At 43.2% G+C, this 12,154-nt stretch overlaps 1 protein-coding gene across 2 annotated transcripts in view; it reads left to right on the top strand.

Annotated features, from left to right (window-relative positions):
- Positions 1-1,331: 1,331 nt before the first annotated feature.
- The window catches only part of DLG5 (discs large MAGUK scaffold protein 5), a 95,270-nt gene continuing 84,447 nt past the window's right edge, over positions 1,332-12,154 (top strand). Inside the window, exon 1 of one of the 2 annotated variants that reach the window (XM_071748263.1) lies at positions 1,332-2,462. In XM_071748263.1, coding sequence (XP_071604364.1) covers positions 2,162-2,462 — 301 coding nt within the window. In that variant the 5' untranslated portion in view covers positions 1,332-2,161. The remainder of the gene's footprint in view (positions 2,463-12,154) is intronic. The other variant, XM_071748264.1, reaches the window with a different exon arrangement.

Raw genomic sequence — 12,154 nt, 5'->3', positions numbered from 1 at the left:
TTACTGGCTAAACCTTGCCCAACTTATTGCAGAGAAATAGGCAGATTTTCTGATGAATTTAAATAGTCTAGAAAAAACAGGTTGAAGGAATTTCCAGCATCAGTCACTAGCTAACAAAGCTGATCTGTTTATTTTGTCTCATGGAGTTGCTAAGAAAACCACGGATGCAAAATTAGAAGAAATGAATCTGCAAGAATGAAAGTAACAATGGACCAAACTTGGAAAAAAATGCTTCAGAATCATGCCATACTTTCAAGTATTGTTTTAAATAATGCCTTATGAGATAGAGAAAAATCCCTCAACTCCTTTATTCTGTATCTGCATCCACAAGTAGGAGTAGAATTCATAACCATGATTATGCATGTAACACAAAGATGTTTTGAGACAACATCATCATCATCATCTGTTGAGCTATGTAATGTGATTTGGAACTCACCCGGGCTCTACAAGTTGTTAGGACAGCAGAAAACTTCAGACAGCAACTGTTTCCCCTTGTACCTTACTGAGTACATCTCTCTGGACACTAAATAAAGCACAGAAGTTGTTTCAGCTCATTTCTGTTGCCACCAGATGTATTGTGGTTAACACAAACACCAGGGATGCTGTTCCCATGTCATTCCAGCCAACCTTATTTTTGCAGGATCCCAGAACCATACCTCCAAGACAAGAGCCTTTCCTCTAAAACATGAATCTAAGATTATAACCGTGGGTGTTCCTCCTGCAGCTGGTTGCAAGCTGGGGTACACCTGGGTGCAGGTGATGTTAGCACACAGTTTACCTCCAGACCTCAAAGTTCTTTTCCTGTTGCTCAACAATTACCCCCAGCTGCTGAGGACAGACACATCTGCAATCCATTGGTAAATTACCTGTTCTCTGGTTGTTCACAAAGGGCTGGTGAAACTACAACGGGGGGGAGGGAAGGAGCCAACAGCCCCTCCCCACGTTGAGCTCTTTTGTTCGAAAACTTTGCCAATCCTAACCGAGGGAGCCCCAACGCAACCCGCGTTTTATGTTGATGTTTTCCTTGCTCTTTTTTTTTTTATTTTTATTTTTATTCCTTTTTTTTCACTCCTCATTCCGGAGGATGAAATCCAAACCCCGACCTACCCCGCAGCCTTTGCCTCCTCAGTACCCCCCGCACCCTCCCGCCCTCCGTGCCGGGGGAGGAAGCACCGCCCCGCTGCCTTTGTCTCCCCGAGACACCCTTCACCCCCTCCCACCCCCCGAAACCCCGCGGGGAACCTCCCGCACCCAGCTCCCAGAAGGAGGAGGAGGAGGAAGAGGAGGAGGAGGACGGAGCCTTCCACACCGGTCCGCCCCTCCCGGCTGCCGGCACCCCGCCTCCGTCCCCCGGGGGAGCCCCCTGAGTGACGGCTGGGAGGCGGGCGAGAGCCGGGGCAGGGCCGGGGGAAGAGGCTGCTGCCTCCGCGGCGCCTGGGTGAGGAGAGGAGCGGAGAGGAGAGGAGCGGGCGGGTTATGCGCTGCCGCGGCTCCGTCTGGGCGCAGGCGGCAGCCTTGTGCAACCAACATGGCTGCGTGCGGCCGGGAATGAAAGGAGGCGCTTGGAGCTGAAGCCGTCTCCCTCTCTCCCTCCCTCCTCCCCCCCACCCCCTCCTCGCCCCGAGGCCTGTAACCAGCCCTGAAGTTATCCGGGCTGCCCGGACAGGGGGTGGGGGGTGATCCCGCTGCCGGTTGTTCCCCTTCCCGGGGGGAACACAGAGGAGCGGAGGAGAAGTTGTTTCGCCGCCCCTTGAGGGGGGGACGGAAAGGAGACGAGAGAGGAGCGGGCAGCGCAGGGAGGAGGAAGCGGAGCAGCAGCCCCAGACGGAGCTTCTCCCCCCGACGGAGCTTCATCCCCCAGACGGAGCTTCGCCCCCAGCCCGCCTGAGGGGGAGAGCGGCGGCGGCTGCGTCTCTCGGCCCGGAGGAGGAAGAGGCAAAGCCGCCCTCGGCCCAGGTCCTGCCCGAGCTCCTCGCCTTTTCCCCGGGACGAAGTTTCGCCGGGGGCGCGGGCTGCCGGAGGAGGGCGGCCGGAGGAGCCCCGCCTCGACCCGCACCTCCCCGGGGGCGGTGGTGGTGGCGGAGCGGCGGGGACGGGCAGGGGGTGGAGGTGAGCGGAGCCCCGGCGGGTGAAGTTTGTCCGGCGGCGGCCTGCCGAGGCCATGGAGCCCAAACACAAGGAGTTGCTCGCCCAATGCCGGCAGAGCCTGGCGGAGGCCATGACCGAGGTGGATAAAGTGGTGGAGCTGCTGGAGGCCGCCGGAGCCCTCGGCCCCCGCGACCTCCGCGACCTGGAGGCTGCGGGAGGCGGGAAGGCCGAGCTGCTCATCGCCCTGCTGCTGGCCAAGGAACGGGACCACTTCCAGGACCTACGGGTGGCCCTGGAGAAGACTCAACCCCACCTCCTCTCCATCCTCTACCTCAACGGCGTGGCGGGGGCGCCGGCGGCCACCGAGACTGCCGGTGAGTGGGGCCGGGGGAACGGGGGGGCCCGGGGGAGGTCGAGGAGGAAGAGGATGAGGAGGAAGAAGGCAGTGGATGCCCCTGCCCATCCCCGCTGGGGTAGGGCAGCTCGGGGTCCCCCTTCTGAAGGTGGGAAGAGAGGTGCTTGGGATGCTGGATGGTGCCCTGAGGAGAAGCCACCCCAGGCTGGGTCCCGCCCAGCCGGGAGCCTGGGAAAACCGAACCCGAGGGGGTTTTCTTCTCCGGGCCGCCGGTGCTGTTCCATACTCGCTTCTTAACTGGGCAGAACTGGGAAAGTCGCCCCTGGAAGCCGTTCTGGTGGAATGGGCTGGCTGGCAAGACTCCAGCAGATGTGCCTTTGAATAAACAGTGTAACTATTTGCTTTCCGGACCCAGCGTTGGTTTGTTTGAGGCTCTGTGGTTGTAACTTTGGGGCTTAAAAGAGGTAAACAATTGATTTAGCTGCAAATCCAGACAAGAAGCATTTGTGTGCAGCTCCCCTCATCAAAAAAAAGTTGGGCTTTGACTCGCAGGTCTTCCCCTATGCTCCCCACTCCCAAACAAGCCACAGTCTGGTTTTAATGTGGACAATACCAGGACTTAAAAGAGTTATTATTATTATTATTTTAATTGGTGGTAATACACAAAGCCTTCCCTAGTGCAGCTGTGTTTCTAAAAGAGTTATTATTATTATTTTAATTGGTGATAATACACAAAGCATCTGTGTTTCTAGCTGAGAAACACTTCAATGGAAGTAGATGGCAATTCTGTATTTTAGCCTACTGGTAGGGAATATGAAGTTGTCCAAGGGGATGGTGTCTCCATCAGTCTCCAAGTTGACTGATTCAGAAGTGTGGACTCCCTTCTTGTTTCTGTTTCCACATCTGGAAATCTGGAGGGAATCAGGTAGAGAATGGCTACCTGTTTATGTAAGGAACTGCACTGGGAGGCTTTCCTGGCTCTTGTACCATTCCTTTTAAGAAAATAGAACCTTTTAAGAGCTGTTTCCATCTGGAAAACAGTGCTTGCGTTTGCATGGTCTGCTCTGCCCTTCTTTGAATGGTGCTGTTGGTTCTACGAGTTTGGTAAACACACAGGGACACAAAATGCATGAGGGGTTTTTGTTTTGTGTCAGTGCATCCTAGTGTATGGCCCTTTGTAATGAATATATATGGTAGGACCTCACAGGATGGGGAAAAATGGACTTGAACAATGAACCTCAACACTTGGAGCATTATGTGGTCTGACATCAATGGGAGCTGAGGGCACTCAAAGCCTTTCAGGGTGAGACCCACGATGTTTTTGTATGATTAGATTAATGCTTGGTCTCTTCTTATTGAGAAGATGCATTAATGGCACTGGGCTACTAATATTTTCCAGCCTCAAAAACATGAATGGCAGGGGGAAAAAGAAATACACGCTGGTTATAGTAATACTCTTTATTTTTAAGATACAAGTTGGAAGGGCAGAATGGCTCTCACAGCACTGAGCTCTCGAGGGAGTAGTGGTTTGATAGGCAAAATGAACTATATCCTCCTTGACTGAACACATTCATGAGGTTCATCAGAGTTAAAGTGAACATCTCTGTGGGGAAGGTTTTAAAATTTTATTGCTTTCATTTGTCACTAGCAGTAATGAGAGAACTTTGAGGGTGATGGGTTTGTTTCCCTTGTGATAAACCTGTTTACAAGTCAGTACACAGTAAACTGCTGACAGTCAGACTGAGAATAAACCTTTCTGCACATAAGAAGGTGAAAGCACCTGTGCCTTCCAGCAGTGTTCCATGTATTCCCACCCGTGCCTTCCAACAGTGTTCCATGTATTCCAAATTCACTGCCCTCATGAGGATGCTCGTGTGCCCACTGAACCCCTCTGAAAAATTTGGGTCTGTGTGCAAATTCATCCTGAATGTGTTAAGCAAAGAGTAAATGTCTGGGGGTAAGTGCAGTAAAAAGGTTCTTGTTTGAATCTGTGTTCATATTTAACTGGGTTTTCCTCTAGTATCTCCCAGTAGGAAGTCTGTCCAGCCATCTGCTCTTCTTGTGCCATTTAGGAGTTTTATTCTTTTTCACTGAGGATGTTGGAGGCAGATGAGGAAAGCTGCTTTTTCTTCTTGGGCTGGATTCTGCATTTAAGAAATTGCAGTGAAACATTTCTTAACATACATTGTATAAAATGCCTCTATTCTCAAAGGAAAAAAAAAAAATAAAATCTTGTATATCTCTTTTATTTAAACTCTCCAGATGAGTTAGTTTTAAAATTACCATCAGTGTATGAAAATGACATATGACAGTGGAACACTTTATTTTAATATCATTTGGAAGAGTCAGAGAATGAGTGAATCTCCTTCTATTACAGCATAGGTGACTTGTACCATTGCTTTGTGTTTTGCTTGGTGTTTTTTCTTCCTCCTCATTTGAAGTGCCACCTCCTATTGAACTTTAGTTGTGATCTGTAAACTCAGATGGGAACTCAGGCTTTTATTTGGACCATCAGTCCTTGTGGCTGGCTGGACAATGTAGAGCTGACACTTTTATAAGTATTTATCTACACAACATGGGGAGAAGTAAACAGCTGGGCTGATTGCTACAGGGAAAGCTCTGGAGCTGAAAGACTTCCAGCATGGATAACTCTGGCTCTACAAGGAGCTTGTTTTAAATTGTAGATTTTTTTTTTTCCCAGTTCAGTCCCTGTTTGTCTTCTAATGGAAGTTCTGATAGTTTGTTTTAGACCTAAAGCTGTGTGGTGGTTTGGGGGTGACATTTTCTCCAATTTTCTTTATCCTTGGAGACTGATGAGCCTGATGGTGTTAGTAAAAAGAGTGCAAAATCTAACAGGAAACTTCTCTCCAAGTAGAAGCTAAAATAAGAGGGATTTGCTCTGTCTCACTTGGTCATGGTCAGAGATTTGAGTTTGGGTAAAACCTTCTGTTACTGCATTTCACTTCTGTGTAAAAGTTCCTGTGAGACATGGGCTCTCTCCATCTAAAAGTCTTTTGCTGATTTTAAACCTCCCAGTGCTTTTAATTCTGTAAGGAGTGTGCCAGGTGCTTTATTTATTTTGGTGAGTTCCTATTAAATACCTGATTGGGCAAATTAACTCCAGCATCCGTGTGGGAAATCTCTTACCCTGATAGAATGGTGTGTCCCTTCTGATGTGGAAAGAAGTGACTTCTAAGGGTTGGGTTATCTTTTATGTATCTCCTTAAGCAACTGTGTTGTTCTTTAGTTGATAGAATGTGAATTTTGTGACATACAATGTATCCAAGTGGAAGAAACTTAATTGCAACAAATACTCTTAAAGATGTGTTGTCTTTTTAAAGGCAAATTAAGAGCTAAACTAGACATCTAAGGAGGCTGTGTCAGCTTGAGTTTACTTCAGATAACATAGACCTTTACACTTTGATTTTTGTAATATTAAAAAAAAAACCAAAACCAAGAAAAAAAATGTTTGATTTCCAAGCTTGAAATTTGAGTTGAACTTGTGGGGTTACAGAGGTGCTCCTGGTGCTTTATCTTCAAGCTGAGTAGACTGCGAAGCTCAAAAATCTTTTCTACTGGTTTCACAGCTGTTAAAGTTTCAGGTTCACAGTTTCTTTTTCTATTAGCAGTTGGTCTCTTATTTTTCTGTACCCTCTGTAAGCCTAAAGGCAACATTATGGCTTGGTTACTGAAAGGTTTAGCTCCAGTTTGGATTTAAGAAGCAGAGAGTGTTAGGCTGCAGAGAAGTTTTATTTAACTGTTTTCAGATCAGAGTTTTAAATTTTAAGCCTTCAAAATGGAAAATTCCAATTTGGTTGCATTCTTGAAGAAGTCTTTAAGGGGTGAAGGAGGGAAGGAGGAAGATGGTTGCAGATTCGAAGTTTTCTTTCTGTTATTTAATAAGACTCAATTTTCCAACCATGTTTGTTCAGTGATCAAGTTTTAATTTCCAGTCCAAAAAGTAAATGTGGGCATTTATAGGAGTAGGAAAAACTTTAGAATTCAAACTTTTTCAGCTTTTTAGGGGGATTATATCAACTACCTCCCTCCATTTACCAAAAAAAAAAAAAAAAAAAAAAAAGAGTGAGCTTTTCCAGGCACAGCATTGGATTTGAAGCCGCAAAGTTTACTTTTCAATATTGCAAAGTCTTTCAGCAGCTTTAAAACCACACACAGATCTTGCCCTTTTGTGCTTCTGAATTCAGGCAGGGAAGAGCTGGGACCCACTTCTTTTGCTGGCAGCACTGAGGAGACCCAGAAGAAATGCAGCAGTTCCAGAGGAATTGTCCCTGAGGAGCTGCGTGGTGGCTCGGGGATGGGGATGGTGGCTCGGGGATGGGGATGGTGGCTCAGGGATGGGGATGGTGGCTCAGGGATGGGGATGGTGGCTCAGGGATGGTGCTGGATCCTCTGCCTTGTGTTGCCTTTTCCCTGTCCCCCCCAAAGCATGGGTCAGCCCCACAGAATGCTGCCCAGATGAGCTGATGAGCAGGAGGGAGGACTTGAGTGGTTGAGGAGTGTCCAAAGGGAGGGTTTGAGATGGGGAGGTGGGATGTGGTGTCCTGAGGAGTGAGTGAGAAGGATGAGGGTGGGGGGAGCATCCAAGAATGAGAAATAATGCTGGAAGCATGCCTGCAAAAGGAGAGAGAATGAGGAGAAATTAGAGAAGTATAATTTACTGACTCAAGGACTGAACTGACAATTTTGCAATTAAGTACAATTTACACTCCCTTCCGTCGCTGGAAATTGAAGAGTGGGAGAAGTAGAGCAGTGTGTCTGGGCTTTTCCAGACCTGTGATTAGTTCCCAGGGCAGCTTTGCAAGCCTTGTTACTGGATTTCTGAAATTCTGCAAATCAAAAAGCAGGCAGCATTCAGAAGTCACATTAGGAGAAGTACAGGACTCCAGCAGTTAATTACACTTGATAAAATACCCAGTGCTGTATCTTCAGATGATCTCAGATTTATGGTATCTCTGGGAATTGCCAGGCTTAAAAAACCAAAATGCAGGAAGTTTCTGGTGGGATATTCCCAATGAAATGTCTAACAGTGAGTGAATGGAAGCAGGCTCTCTATCCCACAGAAGGCAATGAGTGTTTCAGTAGTTCACAAATCCCAAGGGTGACAGCTCTCAATTAAATCTTTGCTGTGCTCAGGGAGGGGATGGAAAGCAGGCTGGTCACAGTAAACTCATGGAGACATGGTTTTCATTGGAAAATCAAGGGGAATACTTGATGTGGTATCAGTGTGTGTAGCTGCTGAGCTGGTTTTGACACACACAGGGCTTGTCTTACAAAAAAAAAAAAAAAAAAAATAATTTTTTTTGAATGGTTCTTTTAGCTGGTAACTGCCTTGAGCATCCTGAAATAGAAATTTCACATTCAGATATGATTGGGAAGAAAAGCCAACAACTTTCTGGAACTTGCTGCTTTTTTATTTGTTATAGCTAAAGATGGACTTTCTCAGAGGTTTCAAGTCTTCAGCTTGATTTAATTACCATTTTCAGACTCATTGTTGCCTTGTAGCTTTAGCCAGGGTTGATTGCTCTGAGTTTTTTGGACCTCTGGTCTAGATAGGGAAGACCACAGCCACCACATGGGGAGTGACTTTTGGCCTTCCTGTTCTGTAAGTAGCTTGCAATTTGAGCTTAGTTGGGTTTTTTTTGTTTGTTTGTTTTGGGTTTTTTGGGTTGTTTTTTTTTTTTTCTACTTTGCTGCTTGCTTTTACCACTTTGTGGTTTTTATTTCCTTTGTTTCTTTCAATTTCTTTCTCAGCTTCCCTTGCTCCTGTTAATTCTCTTCTGCATCTCCCTTTAGTCACAACTCTTATTTCAATTACTCCATTATAGCATTACAGATCCTTATTCAAACCATTGTCATTAGAAAGATACCAGCAAGTCTTGGTTAATTCCTTATACTTTTCCCTTTTTTTTTTTTTTTTCCCTTAACCATTTCTTAAGCTGTAAAATCTCCAGGACAGTGGTTTCATCTTTCAGCACATTTTGGGGGTCAGAGTGTGAGGCTGTGAGTGGCTTGGTCTTTATTTTGAGTTTTTTAATACCCAATCTCCAAATGCTGTGTGTAGAAGACAGCAAGAACATTTCCTTATGTTAAATGCTCCAAGTATTGATGGAGGTGGCAAAAATTGTGTTGTGCAGGTGATGTTTGATGAAAAGAGGTGCAAAAATGAAGTGGAAAAATGAAGTGGAGGCACCTGGGCTGCTGTGACTTCCCAAATTATCCTGAGTAGTCAGTGCTGGAGCATTGTGGCCTTCAAGGTGCAAGTCATGGGCTGCTTTGTTGGGAGCAGTGGTAATTCAGGGCTGAACCATCCTGATGGAGGAGATGGAAATGCTGCAAATTTTGGGATGGGACTGACCAATGGGTTCCTGATAAAAGCAGAAAAAAGGGGGCTGAGCCCTGAGTGCTTCTGGAATGCTCTTCCATACTTAGAGTTCTCAGTGTTGTTCTGGCACATTAATTCTTGTCAATAGAAGATAGAATTACTCAAATATTAATGAGGCCCATAGTATAATAGCTTAGAAACCAGTTGAAAACACCTAATATGCAATATTTGCTGAATATTTGGTGTATTTGTCTGCTTGTATGCCATGGGCTGTGCACCAGCAGGGGTGTTGGTGGGGGCAGGTGGTAATACCAGCACCTTGTGGTCTTGTGGCTTAAAAGTGAGGTTAAATTTGGCAATTTCTGTTGTAAGTCAGCCTTATCTCCACAGGGTACCCTTTGCATATTTGAGAAAGTAGTGACAGGAGATGGGTTGCCTAGAATTGATGGGCTGAACCAACTTGGGGTGACCACTTGAAGCTATTTTTCTTGGCAATGTGTGATTACTGGGCAAAACAAAGTGATTTACTACACTTGGTGTCACAGGAGGTTAAGGGGAAGCCTTTTAGTGTTTATTACCCCCACCTTCTTCCTCCCAACTTCTAAAGCCTCTAATTTGACAATTGCTGGGTTGGGTTGCTCAGCAGTTTGCTTCTTCACAGCATTAATCAGTTTGTTCTGGAGAGTGCTTGTGTTTTCTTAAGAAAAATTTTCTTTTTTTTTTTGTTGGTTGGTTTGTTTTCTTGATTTGGCTGCTGAACAAATTGAATTTTAAGTAGGATTTATTGCCCTGATGCCTCCTCTCCTTTCACCTTGATTTTTTTTTTCTACCTGGAGGTAATTGCTGATTCAGGAACATGCTTGTTATTCCTGTGCTTGCCTTCCAGAATCTGAGTAATCCCCATCCATATGCATCAGGTTGGGCATGTGAAGTGTTGGCAGGAGCCAGGTCTTGTATGCTAAAATCCTTGGATTAGGCAGTACCTTCAGGGAATTCCTCTTGGGCCTTGGTACCTCAGGGTGATGGCTCTTTGCTCCCCTGCACTGCTCCAAAAAGAGGTTGTGTGGGAAAGCATCATGTAGGAAAAAACATTTTCCTTGAGGATTGATGGAAAATGCAGTTAGATTTCTGGAGTCACCTGGTGGGCTCTGTCCTGTTGGTGTCAGTGCACAAAAATCCTTGGTTTTCAAGTAAATTCTCTCTTTCCAAGAGGCCCACTGGCTGGTGTGTGTGTGTGTGGTTTTTCTTACAAGTATCAGAACTTTGGGAGTGGGGAAAGCTGATGAAGTAAATAACCACACCAAAATCATCAACTCCATCTGCTGAACTGCCACAAAGATGTTAATTTGTAATGAATGTTACAAGATGTTACTTTAATAAGCCTAAAATTAGGTTTATTTCTTTTTTTCCCCATTTCTTGTTTCTATCTCTCTGGGTTTTTTCCTTGTTATTTGTTTGGGGGTTTATTTGTGGCCAGCTGTCTCTGCTGTATGCTTTTAGGGAAAAAGGTGGTTTAAAGACTCAGTTAACCATGTGATTCTTGCTCTTTTTTTTTGCACTGTGATTTCAGGTTGTCTTCCTCATGATCTTGCAGAAAGAGGAGTTGATTGAGTTGTTGGGAGCTCATCAACTAGAAGTTGACAGGAGAGTGACAGATGTAGGTTCAGTGGCTTCTTTCAGCAAAGCTTCTTGTGCTGCAGCTCTGAAGTTCTCCAAAACACTTCACACATGATCCTGTGAACATTTCAAGTGATTTTTCAAGTTGGCTTTGCACTTGGATCACGGCATAATTTTCTTTTCCAATGTGCAAGGGAGTTTGTGTGTAGTGGTGGTGAAATCAGGTTATCTACAGATTGAGGCTATGAGCATCACCACCATGAAAATATTCAGATTATTAACTTCTTAGTCTTTAAAATAATAATGAATGTGTAGTTTGCTATTTCCCTTCTGAATGATTGTATGAGAAGGAGTGATTTATTTTTATTTTTTTTTTTTCAAGAGCTGATGTAACATTTAATTGATGCAGGGCGTGTTGTATTTCTTACAGATTTGCTTTTTAAGTTTGTCAAAGGCCATTTGACTGATATAGGTGTGGTTCAAAATAATATAAAAAGCTTAAGTCTTAAACAAACCAAAAAAAAAAAAAAATCAAACAAAAAAAAAATGCCATACAAGCTTTAAACAACAGTGGGCTTTCCCTTGGAATTGCTCAACTGGGTTGTTGGTGTTGTCAGCTGCTCCATCGAGTACTTCTTGAGCTGAGCTCTCCTCAGAATGAGCTATCTAGGTACAACCTGAATTTTAGTAATAATAAAATAAAAAAACCCAATGGTGAACTATTAAACCCTGGCAAAAACAAATGAGTTTTCCTCAAGAGGGAGTTCATGTTCAATTTCTTGTTTTCACCTGGAGGAAGATTTTTTTTATATTATAGGGTTTTTTCCTTTTAACAGAAAGGAGTATTGAAAATATTAATTTCTTGTTCAGGCCCTATTTCTGTGGCAGTGGTCCTTGGGGTGCTCAGTCTGCCCATTTGTTTCCTCTATTATTTATTTATTATATTATTTAATATTAAATATATAAAAATACATATTAAATATATATTATATATTTTGCACATAAAATATATATTTTATATAACATACATTATATATATTATAAAACATATATTTTATATAATATATAAAATATATATTAAATATATAAAAATATATATGATATATAATATATATTATAGATATAAATTATATAATATATTATATATAATATATATATTATATATAATATGTATTTTATATAATATAATTATATAAAATATACATACCATACATACTATATATATTATATATATTATACATATATTAAATTTATTTATTCATTTATTATTTCCTCTACAACAGCTTTCCTTGGCTGCTTTGCCAGTGTGCTTTCTTTTTATTTATTTTATTTTTTCCCTGATTAAACCTTAATATAAGGCTTCTAGTTGCCAAGAGGGCATATTAGGAAAGAACACTTTTTTTTTTTTTTTAAGATGTATTGACAACTATTTTAGGTTAAAGGTCTGAGAAGTCTGTCCTGATGGGTTCAAACCTCTGCCCCCTCATTGAGTAACATGAGCCTGACTTGGGTGTAGATTGCAGCCATGAACTTTGAGATAATTAATGAGTTATTTTTCTAAATCAATGGCCTTGAAGATGTGTAAGATTTAAGTAGGTAAAGTAGCTCATGATTTAAATCCTTTCTTGTTTTTCAACAAGATATATATATTTCAATATATATATATTTCAATATATATATTTCAATATATATATATCAATATATATATTTCAATATATATAGATATCAATATATATATTTCAATATATATA

Source organism: Heliangelus exortis, chromosome 7, assembly GCF_036169615.1.
Source record: "Heliangelus exortis chromosome 7, bHelExo1.hap1, whole genome shotgun sequence".
In the NCBI taxonomy this organism is placed as follows: Eukaryota; Metazoa; Chordata; class Aves; order Apodiformes; family Trochilidae; genus Heliangelus; species Heliangelus exortis.
Note: the sequence above shows the minus strand (reverse complement) of the source record. Positions and strands in the feature narration are given on the sequence as shown.